This window comes from Pelophylax lessonae, assembly GCF_965119305.1.
Source record: "Pelophylax lessonae genome assembly, chromosome: 7".
NCBI lineage: Eukaryota > Metazoa > Chordata > Amphibia > Anura > Ranidae > Pelophylax > Pelophylax lessonae.
The window spans coordinates 227,464,004-227,490,733 of NC_138774.1; the positions used below are offsets into that span (position 1 = coordinate 227,464,004).

The following is a 26,730-nucleotide window of genomic DNA, read 5'->3' on the forward strand; positions in this document are numbered from 1 at the left end:
TTATGAATCGAGTTTTTTAAGAGGAAGGTCTAGTCAGAAGATCCGAATATTGTGTGGTAGTTCGGAAATGTATCCAGCCCGCCCAATCTGATATAGAGGGTGTGCAATCAGACTTCCATAGAGAAGGAATACAGAGTTTGGCCGCATTGAGTAGATGGAAAGGAAGAGACTTTCGATATTGCGCTAGAGGAACATTGGGGTGATGGTAAAGATTTTTTCCCAATCCTGTTCTGTCAGTTGTACACCCAATTCATGTTCCCAAGAATTGCAGGCCCTGTTAGATTTGGGAGAGGATTTCTCGAAAAACAGGGTGTGAATGGTAGATATCACATGTCTTTGGGGTAATTTAGCTGTACAGAGGGATTCAAAGCTAGATAGGGGATGAGAGATTTGATTATCTCAATTAATACTTTGTAACCGACGGTTCAGATGTTGATAAAACTCGGGCGCTAAAAATTTCTCTACTATTCGGGCCGTTATATCAGGAGGTTTCAGGGGGGAGCCTTTGTCAAAAAAGTATTGGACTGTCATCCGGTCATGAGGCCAAGTTTTGAGTATAGAAGTCAGGCGTTGACCAGGTGCAAAGGAGGGATTGTTGTTTATAGGTGTAAGAGGACCAGGGTTGGAAGATAAGCTGAATTTGGAGCATATGTGATGAAAAGTTTTTAGGGTTGGTCCATGTAATGGGTGCTCTTTTAATATTTTCCGTATATCTTTGGGTAGGATCGATGAAACGGATCTGAGTTCCAAAAGGCTAAAGGTTGATTCCAGGGTGATCCAATCTTTGTACATGTACATCTTCTATTGAGATGGCATGCCCAGTAATAGCGTTGTATATCTGGGAGCCCAATCCCCCCTATATGTTTGGGTTTAATTAGTTGATCATAACTAATTCTAGGTTTTTTGGTTCCACAAAATTTTAATGCAATGATCTTTTAGATTCTTGAAAAAAGCGTTTGGAATAGCAATTGGTATTGCTTGAAGGAGATATAAGATACGTGGGAGGATGTTCATTTTCAACAGGGCCACTCTTCCAAACCAAGAGAAGAAACAACCATTCAATTTTTGGAGATCTTCCGAAACGGATTTTGAAATGGGAGGGAAGTTCGCATCAAATTGATCTGTCAGTTTAGTTGGGAGAGATATACCAATATATTGGATTGCGTGGGGTTCCCATTTGAAAGGAAAATTGGCCTGACATTGGGATACCACTGATTGGGGAAGAGATATGTTCAAAGCCAGGGATTTCCTAAAATTAATTTTAAGAAAGGAAAGTTTATTAAAGAGTTCAAAATTTTTGAGTAGGTTAGGAATCAAAATCAGTGGTTGTTGGAGGAAGAGGAGGATATCATCTGCAAAAGCCACTAGTTTATATGAATGGGAATTTACAGTGATTCCTTTGATGTTTTGGTTGGATCTAATACAATTCAACATAGGTTCCAGATTAGGTACGAATAGTATCGGGGAGAGGGGGCAGCCCTGTCTGGTCCCGTTGCTTATAGAGAAGGCGTCTGACAGGTGGCCGTTAACTCTCACTCTTGCCGAGGGTGTATTGTATAGTGACATTATAAATTAGAGCATTCGTTGACACAAACCCAGATGTTGCAATACTGCTGTCAGATAACCCCAGGCCAACCTATCAAATGCCTTCTTCGCGTCGAGTGACAGAAAAAACCCTGGAACCTTATTGGAGGTTAACCAATAGTGAAGATTTATGGCTTTGATAGTATTGTCTCAGGCCTCCCTGCCTGGGACAAAGCCTACTTGGTCTTTCGAGATTAGAGTAGTCAGAAATGGTTGGATACGATTCGCTAAAATTTTGGCAAAAATTTTAATATCAACATTCAAGAGGGAGATTGGTCTGTAATTTGAGACATCAGTGGAATCCTTCCCTTCCTTTGGATCACAACAATATGAGCATCCAATAATCTATGTGGATGTTAGGAAGGGGATAAAAGGGTGTTTTTTTTTTTTTTTTTTTTTAAAAAGTAAAATCTGTTTAATATACACAATGTTCAATCTAGTGTATTCCTGTGAAATTAGAACTAAAACATTTAAACTTCACTAGCTTTCATTCACAAACAGTCTGTTCCTGATAAATTTATCTGTGCATTTCTGCAGCTCGGGGCAGGGAAACCTGAGGCTGCAACTCTATAAGGCGATCATTGGAAATCAGATCCCTGATAGTGCTCAAGCAAGGTTTGGTACTACCATTTGTATTATTTTCAAAAAAGAATGAAGTCTACATTCACTGACTGGGGACACTGTCACAGAAAGAACGCTAAGATACTGTAACAAGATGTTTATAAAAAGGCATTAGGAGCATCTTTTCGCACGGACCAGTCTGGATGCCGTTAGGTTGCAGTAATTGTAAAACGACCGTATTATCATACAGAGAGCAGAAATACCAGCTGCTAATGCTCATTTACATACACATAGTATAATTTAAGAATAAGTTATGCAACAGTCGGTGCCAGTCTGCTGATAAAAGCAATGCTGCTGAGACACAGTCTTCTGACAAAGTCCGGACATGCTGGTTTCATTACTAGGTGCTCCAAGATAATCCTCAGCCCTGTGAACAGAGTCCGGCAGTATGGATTTCTTCTGGAAGTATAACGCAGTGTCAGGAATCTGTAGTAAATAAATGGCTGTAATAGGCTCCCTTGACCGCTGAGCAGCATAAAAACAGTTGCAGGCATTAAAAAGATTTCATTACAAGCGATGAACTTCAGTATATTCTGCTGATTTGCATTAATTCTGTCCAGAAGAGACCTGACAAACGCCATGCTGTTTGCATCTTTGGCATCCAAGACTTTTTTTGTCCATGACGATGCATGAAGCATTGAAAAGAGCAGAACGGGAAAGATACTCATAGTGACAGGGTATGAGTTGACAAAGATCAGTGAATACAACAGGTAATGACAGCTGTCTTCTAACAAAGCCTGGCTCAGAAACGCCTGTCTCAAAAGTGTTGCTTAAAGTCCATAATTATGTAAACAGTAGTGACTGTAGTGATCACAGTTCAAAAGAAAATTCCTTGTGCAAAGATGCTCATCCGATACAGTTCAAAGTGCAGGTGCTCAGTGTGGTATTATCCAATCCACCCTGTGACATATGGATGGCACAGGCTACTCTCCACCACGGTATGGGTAAAGATGAGTGACTTACCAGATGATGTGGGTCTCATATGCTGTATAGCATTAGGACCAGTCACGCTTGATTGGCCCCCATGTTTTCCCAAGAATTGCAGGCCCTGTTAGATTTGGGAGAGGATTTCTCGAAAAACAGGGTGTGAATGGTAGATATCACATGTCTTTGGGGTAATTTAGCTGTACAGAGGGATTCAAAGCTAGATAGGGGATGAGAGATTTGATTATCTCAATTAATACTTTGTAACCGACGGTTCAGATGTTGATAAAACTCGGGCGGTAAAGATTTCTCTACTATTCGGGCCGCGATATCAGGAGGTTTCAGGGGGGAGCCTTTGTCAAAAAAGTGTTGGACTGTCATCCGGTCATGAGGCCAAGTTTTGAGTATAGAAGTCAGGCGTTGACCAGGTGCAAAGGAGGGATTGTTGTTTATAGGTGTAAGAGGACCAGGGTTGGAAGATAAGCTGAATTTGGAGCATATGTGATGAAAAGTTTTTAGGGTTGGTCCACGTAATGGGTGCTCTTTTAATATTTTCGGTATATCTTTGGGTAGGATCGATGAAACGGATCTGAGTTCCAAAAGGCTAAAGGTTGATTCCAGGGTGATCCAATCTTTGTACATGTACATCTTCTATTGAGATGGCATGCCCAGTAATAGCGTTGTATATCTGGGAGCCCAATCCCCCCTATATGTTTGGGTTTAATTAGTTGATCATAACTAATTCTAGGTTTTTTGGTTCCACAAAATTTTAATGCAATGATCTTTTAGATTCTTGAAAAAAGCGTTTGGAATAGCAATTGGTATTGCTTGAAGGAGATATAAGATACGTGGGAGGATGTTCATTTTCAACAGGGCCACTCTTCCAAACCAAGAGAAGAAACAACCATTCAATTTTTGGAGATCTTCTGAAACGGATTTTGAGATGGGAGGGAAGTTCGCATCAAATTGATCTGTTTTATTATTGATTTAGTTGGGAGAGATATACCAAGATATTGGATTGCGTGGGGTTCCCATTTGAAAGGAAAATTGGCCTGACATTGGGATACCACTGATTGGGGAAGAGATATGTTCAAAGCCAGGGATTTCCTAAAATTAATTTTAAGAAAGGAAAGTTTATTAAAGAGTTCAAAATTTTTGAGTAGGTTAGGAATCTAAATCAGTGGTTGTTGGAGGAAGAGGAGGATATCATCTGCAAAAGCCGCTAGTTTATATGAATGGGAATTTACAGTGATTCCTTTGATGTTTTGGTTGGATCTAATACAATTCAACATAGGTTCCAGATTAGGTACGAATAGTATCGGGGAGAGGGGGCAGCCCTGTCTGGTCCCGTTGCTTATAGAGAAGGCGTCTGACAGGTGGCCGTTAACTCTCACTCTTGCCGAGGGTGTATTGTATAGTGACATTATAAATGAGAGCATTCGTTGACACAAACCCAGATGTTGCAATACTGCTGTCAGATAACCCCAGGCCAACCTATTAAACGCCTTCTCCGCGTCGAGTGACAGAAAAAACCCTGGAACCTTATTGGAGGTTAACCAATAGTGAAGATTTATGGCTTTGATAGTATTGTCACGAGCCTCCCTGCCTGGGACAAAGCCTACTTGGTCTTTCGAGATTAGAGTAGTCAGAAATGGTTGGATACGATTTGCTAAAATTTTGGCAAAAATTTTAATATCAACATTCAAGAGGGAGATTGGTCTGTAATTTGAGACATCAGTGGAATCCTTCCCTTCCTTTGGATCACAACAATATGAGCATCCAATAATCTATGTGGATGTTAGGAAGGGGATGAAAGGGTGTTGAATGCTTTTAAGAAAGGGGAACACAGGAATGGTAGGAAGGTTTTATAATAGGATGCTGTAAATCCATCCGGGTGTAATGTTCTGGTACCTCTGGTACCCTTATTCCACTTTCCAATTCAGTGTATGCGTCCCACCATTCTCTTCTGGTGAGTGCGCATATACCTTTAAGACCGATGCTGTCATCACTGAGCGCCGCAAAGTGGCTATTTCAACCGCCGGCGTTCTCACTCACATGTTCGTTCAACCTGCCTTGAAGCTCATATGCTTACAAGCGTACCTCGCTGTCGGAACCTCGCTGCTGATCCCTGTATCCCGCTACCGGATCACTCGCTCATACCGAACCTCTCTACTACTGCTTGCTATTAGTGATAAGTACCCCGCAGGGGAATCCTCCATAACCTTCCTACTAAGCTTACACTATCTAGCTCTGCATATTAAGGACTGTAACTATCATCTGCACTGTTGTTTAGATTGCTAGCTCTTGAGCCTACTAACATCTATCCTTGCACTGGGTTAGTCTCTCCTGTATGTCATCTGCTGTCCTACCACCTACTACCATACATGATTGCTAAACCTTTCTGCATCCTACCTGTTACCATCTATACTCTCATGAACATTTCTCTCAAGTGCTGTTCACCTATTGTCACTGTTCATACCTGTCTCTTCAGCTCATCACCACTATACTGCTATATACATATATCACTCCAGGAACATCTTATTGAGTGTGTATATTTGTATGCTGAATCAGACAGACCACAGTGATGAGTCTTGGGAGTTGGAATTGGTATTTCAACGTATCTCTACATGACTGCTGAGTGGAGTTTTTCTGCAGCTGCAAATCCATCTTGTTTCAGAAAACGCAGGAGCGTTACAGATTGAACGAACCTAAAATGGATTCAGCAGATTTACCCACTCAAGTGACACAATTAAAACAACAAGTGACTGCGTTAATACACGCTCTTACTGAATTAAAAGAAGACAATCAGGCTCTGAAGCAGCAGGTAACCCGTCTATCACAACTTGCCGCTGCTCAGCCCCCTGAACCCAAAATAAATCCTCCTCTAGTGTTTACAGGTGATCGCAAAAAATTTTGTGAATTCAAAAACGCCTGTCAGTTACTTTTCTTGCTAAAACCTCGTACCTACCTTACTGTTCATATCAAAGTCTGTACTATTATTTCATACCTAACGGGTGATCCACGGGCCTGGGCAGACTCTCTCTTTGAGAAAAATGATCAGCTTCTCAACTCCTATGCTTTATTCCTAGCGGAACTCGCTAGGCTATATGATGACCCCAATAGGCAGAGTACTGCCGATATTCAATTGAGGTCCTTGAAACAAGGTAGGAGACCTGTAGAAGACTTTGTAGCAGAGTTCAAAAGATGGACCCTTGATTCAGGGTGGAATGATACATCTCTGAGAACTCAATTTAGACTCGGCCTATCAGAAGCCGTTAAAGACGAGCTCGCCAGAGCGGATTTACCGGACACCCTGGATGCTTTGATACAACTCAGTATCAACATAGACAGGAGGCTGCGAGAAAGAAAGGCTGAAAAAATGGGAATGCCATTGTCCAGTCCTTCTCGGATTTCGGCCGTTGACCCTACTCCTATGGAGGTAGGAACCATACGCCCACCTTTATCAACTACTGAAAGAGCCAGGAGACGATCCAGTAATCTTTGCTTGTACTGCGCATCCCCGGATCACATGATAAGCGTCTGTCCCCTTGTCCACAAAAAAGAGGGTGAATGTTCACATGTCCTCCTAGGGGGATTGACAACTTCATTTACTAACCCTTATCTTTTTGTTCGTTTGACATTGCAGTGGGACCAGACTAGGATTACCACTAAGGCCATGATCGACACAGGATCTTGCGGAAATTATATTGATATACGTTTTGCTACTTTAAATAAAGTACCTATTATTTTAAAACCTAAGCCTGTCTCTACGAGTCTTATTAACGGTATTCCGTTATCTTCTGGCCCAATCACTAATCAGACACAAGCACTCCTAGTCACCACTAACGAGTCTCATACGGAGACCACTACCTTCGACCTATTGTCTTCGCCCCACTTTCCCATTGTTGGTTACACACACATCAACCAACCATAGATTGGAAGAAACGGACCCTAACCTTCCTCTCTTACTATTTCGAGAGTACGTGTAACCTCCCGTCTTATGGAAAGATCCTGTCTGTGGTGTCAGATGAGATTGCACCACTATGCTATCAGGATCTGTCCGAAGTTTTTCTTGAGAAAAATGCACAAGTACTGCCTCCCCATAGGGATTATGATTGCACTATTGATCTACTCCCAAATTCTAAATTGCCTTTTGGTCATGTTTATCCTCTTTCGCAGGATGAACTTTCCCATCTCAAGGAATACTTGGATGAGAATTTGACAAAAGGTTTTATTAGACCTTCCACTTCTTCCACAGCTGCAGGACTTTTTTTTGTCCTCAATAAAGACTCAAGTCTCAGGCCTATTATCGACTATAGGCAATTGAACGCCATTACAGTAAAAGATCGTTATCCTTTGCCGCTTATCCCTGAACTCATTGAACAAGTGCGTGGAGCTACCTACTTTTCAAAATTGGACCTGAAAGGGGCATACAATCTAATCCGAATACTTGATGGAGATGAGTGGAAGACAGCATTCAGAACCAGATACGGATTGTTCGAATATCTTGTAATGCCATTTGGGCTATATAACGCTCCCGCAGCCTTCCAACGATTCATAAACGATATCTTTAGAGACTTACTTGATGTCTGTGTTGTGGTATATCTGGACGATATACTTATTTATTCACGATCCTTGTCTGAACATATAAAACATGTAAGACTTGTGTTATCCAGATTACTCACACACAATCTATACGTGAAACTAAAAAAATGCTTATTTCATAAAGAAGAAGTATTATTCCTAGGATACATCATATCCAAAACAGGAATCAAGATGGATATGAGTAAGATATCCTGTATTCAGGATTGGCCTATACCAACCACCCGCAAAGCACTACAGCGATTCCTTGGATTTTCAAACTTCTATAGGAAGTTCATCAAGAACTTCTCTGCCATTGTGAGACCTCTCACACAACTCACAAGTATTAAGAAACCATTTAAATGGTCAGATGAAGCAAATGAAGCTTTTCGCTTGTTAAAAACAAGCTTTACCTCTGCTCCCATACTACGCCATCCAGACCCATCCCTCCAATACATTCTGGAAGTAGATGCGTCAAATATGGCAGTAGGAGCAGTTCTCTCCCAATGACCAACGAATACTTCACCACTCCATCCAGTCGCCTTCTTCTCTAAATCTCTAAGCAGCCCAGAGGTGAATTACCCAGTGGGTGAAAAGGAACTGCTTGCTATAAAACTGGCTCTGGAGAATTGGCGACATCTACTTGAAGGCACCCGATTACCAATACTCATATATACAGATCATAAAAATCTTCAATATCTTCAGACTAACAAAACCCTCTCCCACCGGCAGGTACGATGGTCACTATTCTTCCTAAGATTTAACTTCCTAGTGACCTACACACCTGCAGACAAGAATAAAAAAGCGGATGCGCTATCACGATTAACTGAAGATAATTGCTCCGAAATCCCTTCCGTTCCTATAATACCCTACAAGCTTATTATTGGGGTTGTCCGTTCCTTGAAGGAAGAGATTCTGCACAGTATAGGTTTGCATTCACCTCCACCACAACTAAGTGCTGATGCAGAAGGCTTCCTCTACTACAACGACAAACTCTACATACCCCCTACTATGCGCACCAAGATCTTGGAATTGTCACATGATGTGCCTATGGCAGGACATATGGGTATGACAAAGACCCTTAATTTGCTTACCAGGCAGTTTTGGTGGCCTGATATGAAGACATCTATACAAAAATTTGTCTCTTCATGCAACGTCTGTGCCAGGTCCAAAATTGACACTACAAAACCATCCGGTCTACTATGCAGTCTACCAATACCCCAGACTCCATGGGAAGTTGTGTCCTTGGACTTTATAGTAGAACTACCACCTTCCAAAGGATTTAATACCATTTTAGTGTCAGTGGACCATCTGACAAAGATGGCACATTTCGTTGCTATTCGCATACTACCTTCGTCCAAACAAACAGCGGAACTACTGATGAACCATGTCTTTAAGTTACATGGTATTCCAAAAACTCTTTTGTCTGACCGTGGATCACAATTCATCTCCAAGTTTTGGCATGAACTATGTCACATACTACGAATTGAGCGAAAGCTCACTTCTCCCTACCATCCTCAGACCAACGGACAGACTGAAAGAGTCAACCAGTGCATTGCGCAATATTTACGTTGCTACACATCATAGCTACAGGATGATTGGGTGGATCTCCTCCCTCTGGCAGAATTTGCCTACAACAACGCAACCCACAGTACGACCAAACAGAGTCCGTTCTACTTGAACTATGGGTTTCATCCCACTATTCTTCCACCACGCATCCTTCCATCAAGTAACCCAGTAGCCTCAGACTATCTTACCCAAATAAAAGACTCTCTGGGTTTACTTAATACTACCATCTCACACGCTCATAGTCAACAAAAAAAGTACTATGACCTTCGTAGAAGACCTTCTCCTCAGTATGCTATTGGGGACCTCGTTTGGCTATCAACAAAAAACTTAAGATTAAAGATCCCTAGCAAAAAGCTTGGGCCTCTATTCTTGGGACCCTCCCAATCAGGAAACTTATTGGAAAAGCTGCAGTACAGCTCACATTACCAACAGACCTCAAGATACATCCCATCTTCCATGTGTCGCTACTGAAGCCCCATGTTCCTGACCAAGGAATAAGGCCTACCATCCCACCTCCACCTCCTGTACAAGTTGAAGGCGGAGAAGAATATGAGATAAAGGAGATTCTGGATTCTCGTATCCACAGAAGAAGACTCCAATATCTAGTACGATGGAAGAACTATGGGCCCCAAGACGACACCTGGCTGGATACCTCTGATATACATGCCCCTAGGCTGATTCGCAATTTTCACGCGAAATACCCGGAAAAACCCGTTCTAGAGGCCTTCCGGAGCCGGCCTTAAGGGGGGGGGTACTGTAATGTTCTGGTACCTCTGGTACCCTTTTTCCACTTTCCAATTCAGTGTATGCATCCCACCATTCTCTTCTGGTGAGTGCGCATACACCTTTAAGACCGATGCTGTCATCACTGAGCGCCGCAGAGCGGCTATTTCAACCGCCGGCGTTCTCACTCACATGTTCGTTCAACCTGCCTTGAAGCTCATATGCTTACAAGCGTACCTCGCTGTCGGAACCTCGCTGCTGATCCCTGTATCCCGCTACCGGATCACTCGCTCATACCGAACCTCTCTACTACTGCTTGCTATTAGTGATAAGTACCCCGCAGGGGAATCCTCCATAACCTTCCTACTAAGCTTACACTATCTAGCTCTGCATATTAAGGACTGTAACTAGCATCTGCACTGTTGTTTAGATTGCTAGCTCTTGAGCCTACTAACATCTATCCTTGCACTGGGTTAGTCTCTCCTGTATGTCATCTGCTGTCCTACCACCTACTACCATACATGATTGCTAAACCTATCTGCATCCTACCTGTTACCATCTATACTCTCATGAACATTTCTCTCAAGTGCTGTTCACCTATTGTCACTGTTCATACCTGTCTCTTCAGCTCATCACCACTATACTGCTATATACATCTATCACTCCAGGAACATCTTATTGAGTGTGTATATTTGTATGCTGAATCAGACAGACCACAGTGATGAATCTTGGGAGTTGGAATTGGTATTTCAACGTATCTCTACATGACTGCTGAGTGCTGCAAATCCATCTTGTTTCAGAAAACGCAGGAGCGTTACACCGGGCCCGGACTCTTCCCTGTTTTACCGCTTGTTGTAATTCGAGTTCAGTCAATGGGCTTTCAAGAAAAGTTGCATCGGTATGGGAAAGTTGTTTAAGACAGTGTTGCTCAAGGAAGGAGCGAATAAGTCGTGTACGCTTGAGGCTTGTATTAGAAGGTTTAATGTCAGGATGTAGATTGTAAAGATCTGAATAGTATTTTTGGAATTGAGCAGCTATGTCTTGGGTTTTAACATGAGCCTTACCCCTGGAATCTTTTATACAGTGAATTGTGGAGTTGAGTCGTTTATTTTGAATGCATCTAGCTAAGAACCTCCCACATTTGTTACTCTGCTCGTAAAAAAGTTTATGAGATAATATCATCTGGCGCTTATATTTAATGTCTAAAAGGTTGCATAAGGAAGTTCTCGCTTCAGTGAGATCTTTATAGGTTTGAGACACTCTGGTTCGTTTATGTAAGGATTCCAGGGATTGAATATTACTTATGAGGTTAGACATTTCTTGTTGTTGGGATTTGTTTCTATCTGCTTTCAGTTTAAAAAATAGGCCCCTAATTGTGCATTTATGAGCTTCCCATTGGGAAATTGCTGATGTGTCTGGGGTGTCATTGATTGCAAAGTATTCCTGTATATGGAGTTTAATGTGATTTATGTCATGTTCATTGGTCAGTAGGGAGGAATCTAAAAGCCACATTTTTGTAGGTGTATCTAAATCAGGGAAGGAAAGGGATAAGGTAAATGGGTGGTCTGAAATAGTCATAGGTTCAATAGTCGTCACATGAATGTAGGGAAGGTCTCTTTGTGATAAGAATATGTAATCAATCCTAGTATATAGGTTGTGTGGTGGTGAAAAATAGGTAAAATCTTTCTGTTGGGTTTAAAGTACGCCAAGAGTCATGTAGTTGAAGGGATTGTAAGGACTTTCTAATTTGAGAGATTGCTCTATAAGGCAAGGAAGAGTTACCAGATGAGGTGTCCAATGTGGGATCTAGCGCTGCATTAAAACCTCCCCCAAGAATAGTGATTCCTTGTTGGAAAACCGTTAAAAGTTGTGAAACTTCCCTAAAGAAGATCACTTGTGATTTATTGGGCCTATAGATATTAGAGAGGGTGAACATACGTCCTTTTATCTGACCTTTAAGGAATATATATCGACCCTCTGTATCAACTTGGGAATCTACATATTGACAATGTGTGTTTTTTGACAGGATAGAGACCCCTTTCGTTTTGGCCAAATTATTGGTTGAAAAAAGGTCGGGTAGAAATTATTCGATAGTTTGGGGATCGTGCCGGAACGGAAATGTGTTTCCTGTAGAAATAATATGTCAGCCTTAAGTTTGCGTGCAAGAGATAGAGTATGTGTTCTTTTTTCCGGGACGTTAAGTCCTTTAATATTAAGTGAAAGTATTTTGAGATTGTAAGTGGACTGCGAGAACTTTCTTGTAGACATTACTGCAGTTAAGAAGATTACAGCAGACAAAAAATACGGACCTTAAGAGAAAGGCCCTAAAAAAAAAAAAAAAAAAAAAAAACCCTTTACTTTCAATGTATGAAACTCTGTAGTTTAAGGTTAGAAAATAGTAATTACATTTCAAAACTGGAGGAACAGGTCAACCTGTCCTTGAATAATGTGTACCGGTATAGGTCAGCGGTAGATCAGAGAAATCCCGCTGAGGTGAGATGTCGAAGGACTGAGCAGTGAGAGGAAAAAAAAAAAGAGTACTCCAATCCTTTTGAAGTCTACCTGGGTATAGTTTGTAGAGGGCAATAGCTATAAAATCAACATGATATACATCAACATGATATACATAAAATCTCCAAGGTAGCCAAGGTACTGCGCAATGCTGAATGACATGCAGTGTACCGCATGGGACTACTGTGGCTAGGCTGATGCTTTTCGGGGGCGAGCCCCCTTCCTCAAAGCCAAGAGTTGCTGCTGAACCACACTCTGGACAGGCCAGGGATTAAATGGAAGCTGGCTACGCCCTTTCCTGTTCCACCCCAAAGAGGGGGCAAGGGTCAACAGGCGAGGAGATGGGAGGTGCACCCACCTGAGCCAGCATTGTGCATCCACCTCCCAGAGCCAAACCAGACTGTCAGCTGCATTACCATAAAGCAGCTTATGAAATACTTATTTTAGAAAAAAGAATAATAGAAATGAATACATAAAAACTTATAAATATTCATATTCAAATACAAAATTCAGAACACATTTTTATAAATCATACACATTAGCAAGTAACCATGCCAATGTATAATATACAGTGCATTGCGAAAGTATTCGGCCCCCTTGAACTTTTTGACCTTTTGCCACATTTCAGCCTTCAAACATAAAGATATAAAACTGTAATTTTTTTTGAAGAATCAACAACAAGTGGGACACAATCATGAAGTGGAACAAAATTTATTGGATATTTCAAACTTTTTTAACAAATAAAAAACTGAAAAATTGGGCGTTCAACCTCTTTACTTTCTCCAGAAGTTCAGTGAGGATCTCTGAATAATCTAATGTTCACCTAAATGACTAATGGTGATAAATAGAATCCACCTGTGTGTAATCAAGTCTCCGTATAAATGCACCTGCACTGTGATAGTCTCAGAGGTCCGTTTAAAGCGCAGAGAGCATCATGAAGAACAAGGAACACACCAGGCAGGTCCGAGATACTGTTGTGGAGAAGTTTAAAGCCGGATTTGGATACAAAAAGATTTCCCAAGCTTTAAACATCCTAAGGAGCACTGTGCAAGCGATAATATTGAAATGGAAGGAGTATCAGACCACTGCAAATCTACGAAGACCTGGCCGTCCCTCTAAACTTTCAGCTCATACAAGGAGAAGACTGATCAGAGATGCAGCCAAGAGGCCCATGATCACTCTGGATGAACTGCAGAGATCTACAGCTGAGGTGGGAGACTGTCCATAGGACAACAATCAGTCGTATACTGCACAAATCTGGCCTTTATGGAAGAGTGGCAAGAAGAAAGCCATTTCTTAAAGATATCCATAAAAAGTGTCGTTTAAAGTTTGCCACAAGCCACCTCGGAGACACACCAAACATGTGGAAGAAGGTGCTCTGGTCAGTTGAAACCAAAATCAAACTTTTTGGCAACAATGCAAAACGTTGTTTGGCGTAAAAGCAACACAGCTCATCACCCTGAACACACCATCCCCACTGTCAAACATGGTGGTGGCAGCATCATGGTTTTGGCCTGCTTTTCTTCAGCAGGGACAGGGAAGATGGCTAAAATTTATGGGAAGATGGATGGAGCCAAATACAGGACCATTCTGGAAGAAAACCTGATGGAGTCTGCAAAAGACCTGAGACTGGGACAGAGATTTGTCTTCCAATAAGACAATGATCCAAAACATAAAGCAAAATCTACAATGGAATGGTTCACAAATAAACATATCCAGGTGTTAGAATGGCCAAGTCAAAGTCCAGACCTCAATCCAATCGAGAATCTGTGGAAAGAACTGAAAACTGCTGTTCACAAACGCTCTCCATCCAACCTCACTGAGCTCGAGCTCTTTTGCAAGGAGGAATGGGCAAAAATTTCAGTCTCTCGATGTGCAAAACTGATAGAGACATACCCCAAGCGACTTACAGCTGTAATCGCAGCAAAAGGTGGCGCTACAAAGTATTAACTTAAGGGGGCTGAATAATTTTGCACGCCCAATTTTTCAGTTTCTTATTTGTTAAAAAAGTTTGAAATATCCAATAAATTTCGTTCCACTTCATGATTATGTCCCACTTGTTGTTGATTCTTCAAAAAAAAAAAAAAAAAATACAGTTTTATATCTTTATGTTTGAAGCCTGAAATGTGGGAAAAGGTTGAAAAGTTCAAGGGGGCCGAATACTTTTGCAATGCACTGTATGCCCATGACATGCGTGAGCAATATATCATTTCAATGACAACTTTTTGTAAAAAAAAAAAAATTATTTTTTTTAGTCATTTTTCAAACACCTGTGACAAAAAAATTAAATATTCAATGAGCCCAACATGCCTCTCACTACATTCCTTAGGATGTCTACTTTCCCAAAAGTGGTAATTTGGGGGGTTTTTGTACTGCCCTGCCATTTTAGCACTTCAAGAATTGAGATAGGCAGTCAGAAATTAAAGCTGCGTAAATTCCAGTATTTACACCATAGTTTGTAGACACTAAAACTTTTGCGCAAACCAAAAAAATACACTCATTGAGAATTTTTTTTGTCAAAGACATGTAGCTAAAAACATTTTGGCCCAAATATATGACAACAATTTAATATATTGGATATTTTTTAATTGTCAAAGTAGAAAATGTCAATTTTTGGCAACATTTTTGCTCTTTTTTTATTAATATCGCAAAAAATAAATAGCAAAAGAAAGCTCTGTTTGTGGTAAAAAAGGATGTAAATTTTGTTTGGGTACAGCATTGCAAATTCTTGAAAAAACTGAGAAATAGAGAATAATTGTTAAAATAATATATAATAATATCCATTATACAATCTCATTTATTTATGTAATTTCATTGACCTATTGAAAATAATGCTGGCAGCACTCATACGTCTATTTGCCAAAGACAACCTCTGGATATGACGCAGAGCACGTGCACTCAACATCTTTGGTCAACCATGGCGAGGCCTGTTCTGAGTGGAACCTGCCCTGTTTAATCGCTTGTATGGTCTTGGCCATCATGCTACAGCTCAGTTTCAGGGTCTTGGCAATCTTCTTATTGCCTAGGCCATATTTATGTAGAGCAACAATTCTTTAGTTCAGATCCTCAGAGATTTATTTGCCATGAGGTGCCAGGTTGTACCTCCAGTGATCAGTATGAGAGATTGAGAGGGATAACTCCAAATTTCACACCTGAGACCTTGTAACACTCACGAGTCACATGACAACAGGGAGGGAAAATGGCAAATTGGGCCAAATTTGGACATTATCACTTAGGGGTGTACTCACTTTTGTTGCCAGCGGTTTAGACATTAATGGCTGTGTGTTGAGTTATTTTGAGGTGACAGCAAATTTACACTGTTATACAAGCTGTACACTCACTACTTTACATTGTAGCAAAGTGTCTATTCTTCACTGTTCTCAAATGAAAACATAGAATAAAATATTTACAAAAATATGAGGGGTGTACTCACTTTTGTGAGATACTGTATATATATATATATATATATATATATATATATATATATATACACACACATGCATACATCAAAAAAATTCTATAATCATTGTGGTAATGTCTATACAAATATATAATAAAAAAACACAGCTCTCTTTCTTACACACACATATATACATTCATATATACATGCCAAAAAAAATAATTTAATTCACATAAAGTAAAACAATCTAAAGATATATGTTATGAATTTATTTTTTATTGACATAGAGAGAGAGGGAGAGAGATTTTGTTCATATCTACATATAATATATATATATATATATATATATATATATATATATATATATATATATAAATATATACACATCAAAAATTTTATATTATACACTTTATACACTTATAAAAAAAAACACTGCTCTCTTTCTTACTAATATATATATATATATATATTTATATATATATATAAATACATTCATAGATAATTGTTGACAATAACAAATAACTTCATTATCAAGTAATGAAAATAATTATCTAAATATCAATGTATACATAATTAATTTTGTTATTGACATGAATATATATATACACACACACATATATATATATATATATATATATATATATATATATATATATATATATATATATATACATACACACACATATATACACACACACAATTTTTTGCATTTGTTAGAAAATAACTTATTTTAAATTTACATTTATATGTATTTCGCAATATATATATACACACATATAAATATTTATATAAAAAACATAGGTAGTTTTAATATACTACATTATACAAGAATTAAATAAAATATAAAAGGGGCGCATTTTAATTGAACTAGCTGCTCACCTCCCTTCTCCACGATTTAATAATAAGGAAACAAAAGTTTACTGTCTCCTTATTAGTACATCATGGAGAAGGGAGGTGTGCAATTGTGGAGAAGGGAGATAGTGGACAGCCTCCTATTGGCTGTCGAACTGGTTAATGAACCAAAATGAGGCTTGATTTTAGTGGCTAGTGCGCATGCGTGGGATTTCGAAACACAACACACAATTAGGGCGGAAATATTGCCCAGAGCATGACACGGAAACCACAGTAAGGATGGCGGCGCTAAACAAAGAAAAACGCTGCAGAACGGAATAATTAACAGATGTAAGGAACATTTTTATGATATGATTTACGGGCTATGTGATTTATAATGACATATAACAGGTTTACAATTGAGATTGAGAGAACTAAGGGCTGAGTATACTACCGCTTTAATTGGACATTTATTTTTCATTTTTTCCCCTGGATTTCCATTATGATAAGCCAGCTACCACAAGAACAAATACAAAAGAAAGCCAGTTTTGGCCCATTGTATACAAGAAGTATAAAAAGAATGAAAAAGAAGTGGGTAAATTTCAAATTCCTGCTTACCTAAAATAGGCCTTTAAAATAGCACCGATTGTCATCAGTGTGCAGCAGTATGTTATATGCAACGCAGGCAAAAACAGTTTTTACGGTCCATTATAGAGTACATGTACCGATACTTTTGCTCAAGCACTCCCTGATACCAATTGCTGATACTGTGCCAGGCAGGGTGGGATGATTTGAGCCCATACAAAATGAATGGGCTCAAACCACACTGCAAAGAATCACATGTAATTTGAACAGGAATGCGGTGCGAATCTTCTCCAAATCACATGGGATTTGTCAGACAGTGTGAGGTGACTTGAGCGGGGAGCAGTAAAGGCTGGTAGTGGGGTGTTCGGTGATTGAGGATTGGGGGGGATGGGTTAAGTGGTGTGAGGGGAGGTGACTGGATTAAAGGGGTGCAGTGTGGCTGTATAGGTGAATATAGGTGACACCAGGCAGAGCGGACACAGAGCTCTACCAATCTGAGAGCCGTCATGCTCTTGGACTTGTCACTGCTGATTTGGCGAGTCCTAATGACGTCACAGGAGGGGAACAGCAGGGTAGGAAAGGGCACTTTTTGACTTTTAATCCTCTAGAGGAGAATTCTTATCTCCACACAAGACCACTCCTCTCGGCGGCAGCCGCCATCTTTGAGTGGCCCCAACAGTACAGGGGTCTATGAAAGGTGCGGAACAGAGACAGAGTGCTGTGACAGAGTACTTCCCCCTTCTCTCCAGGCTCAGCCTAGGTTCACACAGGAGTGGTGTGGGAAACAGCATGTGATTTGGACAGGAAGCGCACAGAATTCCTGTTCAAATCACATGCGATTCTTTGCAGTGCGTTTTGAGCCCATTCATTTTGTATTACAATGCGCCACAGGTATTGGTGTATTTGGTATCAGAGGAATGGTGCAGCGCAAATCAATAAAAAACAAATACCAATTAAATAGTAACAATAATTAAAGTCCCGTAGGATGTAACGCCGCGTACGGGAGGTGGAGTCGTTCCCTCTGACGTCACCCGCTGCTGTCTCGAGCGTCGGCGGGTCTGGCTGCCGTTGTGCAGAGCCCACGGCGCTGCTCTACTGATGTATATTTCACTACGTTCTTATACTTGCCTCCATGTAAGTGCAATTCTTTATTAAATGATTTATCAGTATACAGTTTTCACTTAGAGGCTTCGTTTTTCGTTCTTATATATACACCATATGGAGTTTCTGCCTCAAGCAGCCACTTGTTTTCTGATTCTGTTGGAAAAATGGTATACTGCGTTGTTTAACCTGCTGGTAAAACAGGGGTCAAACCTTGATGTGAGCGCATTTGTGTGCTTCTGGCGAAGTGAACCCACTGATTGTATCCTGTGTGATTTACTCTTTCCAGCACCTCATGCGTATCAGTGGGACTCTAATGTTCTTCTGGGACTTTTTCTATATTTTATGGACAGTTCCTATGTTTTCATTTTAATTATTGTTACTATTTAATTGGTATTTGTTTTTTATTGATTTGCGCTGCACCATTCCTCTGTAATATATTCTGTCTGGGATTTGCTGTGTATCCCGGGTCGGTTTCTAGCCAGCATTTCAGCTTTTATTTTATTTTCAATTGTATTTATCACCTGTCTGCGCTGATTGTCTTTTTTGTGTTTGTATTTGGTATCAGAGCAGAAGTACTAGTGCAGATGCTTAGGGCCTAATTCAGTATAAGTTTGGAGTAGAGCTGCTCACTTCTCCAGAAATAACTCCAGCCTAAACTCATTGCATCCTAATTAGGTAAGTGGCTGGAGTTAAACCATCAACTAGATGCTTTAATGAATTCGGAGTTGGAGTTAACTTAGACTGAATTCGGGTTTGGAGTTAACTTAGGCTGAATTTGAGTTTGGAGTTAGCCAAATTCCCTTTGTGTTTTTCATAAAAGGAAATTTGTCTATTCTGAATCACTATTACACAGCAATGTCATTTATTATGGTTTATTTTAATTTTAAGGTATAGTTATGTATCTTATGTGTTTTAATCTTTAGATTTTCTAATAGCAGACTACACAGCTGTCTAATTAGCAGTCTTCATTCTTTATTCATCTGAAACTTTCAGGCATATCTGATTGTATTCAGCACTTTGGTGTAGTGGGCTAAGCTCACAGCTAAAGATTGCTAGGTCATGAGTTCAAGGCCCAACCATGATAACACCCTGTGTGCCATAATTTTTTTTTGGCCACATAGTAATACATTGGCTACATCACCTAAAATTGCATGTCAATGGCCTTGTATATTCAAGAAACAAACATGCATATCTGCAGGGTGCAATTATGCATTTGCCAAGTTTCAGTATTTATTTATAGCTGTCTAAAATTTAAGAAGGTGATGGCACACTTGGGATTTGAACTCATGCTCTCAGTGTTTATAGCCGGGAAAACTAACCACTAAACCATTGAGCTGAGCATGATTACCCCTGGAATATTTATTCCCATGTTTCAATAGTTAACCACTTCCTTACAGGGCAGTTACACCCCTTCCTGCCCAGGCCAATTTTCAGCTTTTTATACTGTTGCATTTTGAATGACAATTGTGCGGTCATGCAACCCTGTACCTAACACAAATGTATGACAGTATTTTCATAAAAAATAGTGCTTTCTTTTGGTGGTATTTGATCACTGCAAGGTTTTTTTTCTATTGGCAAAAAGAAGACCTAAATGTTTGACCCCTAAAATAATGTGTTTTTGTTTATGTAATAAAATTTGGTAAATCAATATGTTTTTTGTTGCACTGACGAGCATTGATGAGGCTGCGCTGGCAGGCACTGATGAGACACTAATATGCAGCACTGATAGATAGATAGGTGGCACTGATATGCAGCATTGATGGGCATTGATAGGTGGCACTGATGGGCAATGATTGGCACTGGTGGGCAGCACTGAAAGATGGTAATGATGGGCAGCACTGATGAGGAGGGCACTAACAGGTTCCCTGAGCACTGATTGGCATCAATGGTGGCATGGGTGGGCATCCCTGGTGGCTCTAGTGGCATCCCCCAAGGGTCTGCACTGGTAATCAATGCTCTGATTACAAGCACAGACCCCCCCCCCCCACACACACACACACACTTACTTTGCATATGAATGCTATTTCTTCACAGCTGAAAGTGGCCCTCACCATGATTAGCCAGCTGATTGTGACCACTTGCTGGAATGTGTGCAAGCCAATTTGGTGTCATTTCTGGTCCAGGGCGAACGCCAATGTGCCATTTGCAATTTATTGTAAAGAGATTTTGCTTTATTTTAAAAATGGCGCACACAGACAACTACAATGTATTGGAAATGTTTTACCTAGGCCAGTGATGGTAACCCTTAACCCCCCCCCCCCCCCAAGATGTTTTTGCCCTACATTTCCCAAAATGCTCATGTACTCTGCAGTGTAGGTTAGCATCATGGGAAATGTTACAAAACACCTGTGTTGCCAAGGTTCATCACTGACCTAAGCCAACTAAAAAGGTGAGTGAGCGCTGTAGCAATCTTTTATTTAGTAATCATTTTTAGTGATTTTTTTTATTAAATGTTTTGGTTACATTCATCCACAGCGACTGAATGGAAATTTTGTATTATTCCTTAATTTATATATTTTTAGCTAAATATATACATAAACACTTTAATTTTTTCTTACAATTTAGCCCACACACACCACCCCCCCCCCCAACACACACACACACACACACCACCCCCCCCCCACACACACACACACACACCACCCCCCCCCCACACACACACACACACACACACACACACACACCACCCCCCCCCCCCACACACACACACACCACCCCCCCCCCCCCCACACACACACACACACACACACCACCCCCCCCCCCACACACACACACACACCACCCCCCCCCACACACACACACACACCACCCCCCCCCCCCCCCCACACACACACACCACCCCCCCCCCCCACACACACACACACACCACCCCCCCCCCCACACACACACACACACACCACCCCTCCCCCCACACACACACACACACACACCACCCCCCCCCCCCCCACACACACACACACACACCACCCCCCCCACACACACACACACACACACCACCCCCCCCCCCCCCACACACACACATCGCTGGAGTAAATGGAGAAACCCTACCCAAGTTCATACTGTACTGCCATTGCACACACACAAAAAATACAAGAAATGGATTACATTCAACAGACACAAAAGATATCTGAATTACATCTAGACAAATATGAAGAAAAGAAAACAAAAAACCAGGAGCTGTGTACAAATGAATAAGCTTTATTGAACATGTATAAAACATCAGTAATCACTCAAGCAAGCATGTGAAATGTGCAATGCCCCCCCCCCCCCCAAAACCCCCAAATCAAGTAATTTTTATTCAAATTACAGTGCAAAGATACAACATATGATGGATAGATAGAGCTTACAATATCCAAAAGTCAAGCAAAATAAGTTGTAGACACCTTAGTATTAAGCATAAAACATACCCAACATACTTTTATGTTAATTGTTTGCATGAGCCTGCCTTTTCATTTAAATACCATCAAATCAGTAGAACATACAGCTACACAGAGGCATGAAAATAAAAAAAAAAACATGTATAGAGTACATAAAGACACACTTTGCAAAAACTATACCAAACAGTTAGAGCATGAAAAGTATTCATCCAACAGAATACACTTACTGCAATATGGATCTTTAGGCATGCCAGCAAACCCCCCCACCCCAAAAGCAAATTTTTTTTTTTTTTTTTATACCACTTCAGTAATTTCCATCCAGAGACTATTCAGCTTGGTGCTCATTAAATATCTCCAACAATGTCATACATCATCGTGGTATAGACTTAGCTTTTAATTAGTACTCTCCATTTCTTAAACTTCCAGATGCCCTCGGCATCTATCTCCTCTCTTTTTCTATCCAGCATATAAAAGAAGTACAGCTTACTTAGCCATAAACCTATACATTGTTTGCTACTTAGTGAAACATATTTATACGCATACAAATTACGTGCCTCCCACAATACCTCCTTTAGGGCACATAACAGTAGCCACAGTAGCTTCTGTTTACCTTTTCCTAGAGTCCCCAACCCATACATCATCATTTTCCATCCACTCACCCTCACCCCTATGATTTCCTTCACCAGGTCCTGACTCCTATTAATCACCTCTTTCGCAAATTCACACCCCCAAAACACATGTTCACAATCTTCTACACCCCCACAATTCTCTCTTGGACATATATCAGACACACACAAATCCCTTCCCCTCATAAACCACCTTGTAGCTAAGCATTCATGCAGACTCATCCAAACTATCTCTCTCTGCACATTAGTCACACCATACACATTCATTTTCTTCCATACTTCACCAGCCACTGATGCATTCACTTCTTTAAGGTTACATACATTCTCCCTCTCAAACAACCATTTTTTCACCCTCACTTTATCTCTTTCCTTTTCTCCTAATTCAGCCAACCTAAATTCCACCCTAAACTTCTCTAATATCCAGTAGTCACGTGCCACTACAAAGGCAACCGGCAACCTTGAGTCCCTTTCCAACCACCCCCACCTCCTAAACAACCAACCCCCCATAAATGCAACCATCCCAGCACACAACCCACCATTCTCCAAAATCCTCACCACACAAAACCAATACTGCAATAACAAAAATACTCTCACATTCGGAAAACTTAAACCACCATTACATTCCCGCCTACACACATACTCCCTCTTCACTCTTTCTATTTTGGACCCCCACAGAAAGGTAAACAATAGTTTATTAATTTTCCTTACTCTTATCTCCCCAGGAGGAAAAATATTACTTGTATATAAAATCAAAGGTAAGATTACAGCCTTAATAACTAATACTTTCCCATAAACTGATAGCTTTCGCAGACACCAAAACCTCAACTTCTTAGCCACCTTTTCTCCTACTTCATTCCAACACACTTCCCCCTTCATTCTTTGATCAAAAACAATACCAAGAATCCTTACTCCATCCTCCGCTCTCCCAATCTGATCATCCACACTTTCCACATGTCTCCCATACACACCCATGCTACACTTACTCCAATTCACACTCATTCCTGCGCATATACAAAAAATAGACAAAAGCAGCTTCACCCTCTTTACACCAACTACCGACTGACATACTACTACCACATCATCCATATAACCCAAACATTTCACCGTCCCCCCTCCACTACCAGGCACCAAAAAGCCCCTCACAATCTTATCTCTCTGAATCATCCTCAACAGTGGGTCAATAAAACAAATGAAAAGAATAGGGGACAAGGGACACCCTTGTCTCACCCCTGATTTAATAAAAAAAGCCCGCCCCAACCTTCCATTAACTAAAACCCGACTACTAATTCCCCAATACAGACCCTTCAATACTTTAACCAGATGCTGTGGCACACCCATCCGCTTTAAAACCTCCCACAAAAAGCCATGATTGGCTTTATCGAAAGCCTTTTCTAAGTCAAAAGACGTCAGGATAAACGAGCTATTCCTGTCTTTACAAAAATTAATTATATCCCTAATTAAGATTAAATTTTCTGAGCTTCTTCGACCTGGCACAGCACAAGTCTGCGTCACACTTACCATCTTACTAATTACTCTAGACAATCGTCTGGCAATCATTTTTGCAAAAACTTTATAGTCAGAATTTAATAAAGAAATAGGCCTCCAATTCCGAACATCTTTTCTATCTCCCTTTTTATAAATTAAGACCACCACCCCCATTTTCATAGATTCAGACAAGGTACCTTTGCCCATTATACACCTAAACACCTCTACTACTTCCCCCTTAACAATATCCCAATACATTTTAAAGAACTCACTGGGTAAGCCATCACCCCCCGGGGTTTTATTTGGCGCCATACTTGCAACTGCTTCCCAAACTTCAGCCTCTTCCACCTCTTTCTGTAAAAAAATCCTATCATCCTCATCTAGATTATCTTCCAACATATCAAACACTCTTGAATCAGACTCATCTACACACACTCCTTTATAAAGCCTTTCATAAAAATCAGTCACACAATCCAACACATCATCCCCTTTACATTCATTCCCTTCCTCATCATACACTGCCTCAAACACCCCTTTCTCACCACAAGCCTTTTTAAAGAAAAACCTAGAGCATTTTTCATCCTGCTCCAAATATTTAACTTTTGCTTGAAAAATAATTTGTTTTCCCCTTCTGGTTAGTACTTCCTTAATTCTTCCCCTAACATGCTCAATTTCCTCTGCCATGTCAAAACCCATATTCCTAAATGAATATAATGTAGCCAACCTGGCTTGCAAACTAATATATCTCCTCTTTTCACTGATATTTTTATTCCTACTTTTTTTTTGAAAAAAAACCTTAATTTTCTTTTTAATCCAATCCCACCACCCCAAAATATCATTAAAGTCCTTTTTCCTATGGACCCATCTATTATACAATTTATTAAATTGGGCTTTAACATGCTCATCCTGCAACAGTAAGCCATTTAATTTCCATATTCCCGACCCTAAGTTAATGTCACCCCTCACACACAAATCCACATATACTGCAACATGGTCAGAAAAAACTACTGGTCTATGCCTGACATCAGAGCATTTTAAAGCCTCTGAAAACAAACATAAATCAATTCTGGACTTGGCTCGCCCACTCTCAGAAAAAAAAGTGAAGTAGGTGTCCACCAAATCCAGAACGATATGTGCATCATTAAGATGTAAATCCTGAATTATGCTATTCAAAATAGCACTATTAGCATTCAGCTTAGCATCCGCTGTTCCCACTCGATCTTTCAAAAATCGGATTGTATTAAAGTCACCCATAATCACACAAGGCCTCCTCCCCACTGCATGTAATTTCAACACCTCAAATACTTCAGGACGGTCCCGTCTATTCGCGGGAGCATATAAATTAAATAATCGAAATTTCTGGTTAAACAAAACTAAATCTGCCATAAGTAGTCTTCCAGGCACTAACACAACGTGTGATATGATGTGAATGTTCCTATTTGCGATGATAATACCCACCCCAGCATTCCTATTGTCCCCAACTGGCGACCAGATATAATCCACTACCCAGTCCGGAAGTTTGGGCGGCCGATTAAAGAAACATTCCTGCAGGCAATAAATGTCTCCTCCATTAACTTTCAGATCTTCAAGAATAACTGCTTGCCTAGCAGGAGACCCAAAACCCCTCACATTGAGGGACACAAACTTAATGCTCATTCACATAATGTGCGTTATTTACCCCCAGTCTCATCACCTGTGCCAGAAAAATGACATACATTGTTCAAAGCGACAACACTTTCATCATCCAAAAAATCCAGGCTAGGTGACAACATGGCTGGCTGGAAAGAATCAAGTGACCCAGGACTCAAGGGTGATGACTCCTTCTCTACTTCAGCGCCCAACACTGCCAGGACCTCAAAAGGGTTACTTATTTCAAACCCAGGTGTCTCTACCTTAAATTTTTTTGCCTTCTTCTGCTTGGGGCTGTCCAAAGAGTCCACCTTTGTCTTAGCCCCCATTGTTTCCATCTCCTCCACCTCTTGTGCATCCTGTACCTCCGGTTCCCACTGCAAAGCTGCTGTTAGGTTTTCCATGGGCTCTTCCACCTCCCTCTCCACCTCCACCCCATCCTCCACAAGTACTGGCTCAGTGCTAGTAGTTGGCTCTTCTGCCCTCTCTTCCACTTCCAGGTGCCCACTTTCCTTATCTTCAATCTCCACTTCCTCTTCCTGTCTTTCCGGGGAGTCAGACAGCACCTGTGTGGACACTGGTCGTCCACTCTCAGAGGTGCGCTTAACAGCCTCAGCATATGAGACAAAGGCCCTCCTGACCTTTGAGCAATTTTTCACTGTGTGGTCACGCTGACCACAAACATCACAAGCACGCTTTACCAGACAAGCCCCGGCTTCATGCCCCTCTTCACCGCAGTTCCGGCAACGCTTTTCTACATTACAGTCTTCCCTGGTGTGCCCAAATGAAAAACACTTCCTGCAATATGCAGGCTGACCAGGATAAAAGAGAAAGCCTCTGTTACCTGCTATTGAAAAGTTGGCCGGTGGGTGACACACCCCACCAATCCCTCCCGGTTCCACCTTCAGTTTAACAAAGAACTTTAATTTGCTATTAAAGATCCCTAAACGGTTAGTCAGCCTGAAGCCCCCCTTCACTGAAGAGCAGTACCTTCTCAAAAAAGCAACAACTAAAGCAATATCCGTGAAAGGATTGAAAAGATGAACAACCAGTGGCTTCTCCTCCATGGCATACAGGGGTTCCACAATAAAAGGTCTTATTGATTCATTATTTGCTTTTTCCAATTCCCTGCACTTTTCAAAAACATCCATGCAAAGAGAACTGTGCACAAAGGAAACAT

At 40.7% G+C, this 26,730-nt stretch overlaps 1 protein-coding gene across 1 annotated transcript; it reads right to left on the minus strand.

Moving 5' to 3' along the window:
- Nucleotides 1–2,292: 2,292 nt before the first annotated feature.
- Nucleotides 2,293–24,617, minus strand: LOC309560600 (transmembrane protein 33-like; the record flags this gene model as incomplete). The annotated part of the gene is made up of 2 exons (XM_082264228.1): nucleotides 2,293–2,974; nucleotides 24,194–24,617. The coding sequence occupies 2 exons, from the start codon at nucleotides 24,615–24,617 to the stop codon at nucleotides 2,457–2,459; spliced, it is 942 nt and encodes a 313-aa protein (XP_082120354.1). The 3' UTR covers nucleotides 2,293–2,456.
- Nucleotides 24,618–26,730: the final 2,113 nt, after the last annotated feature.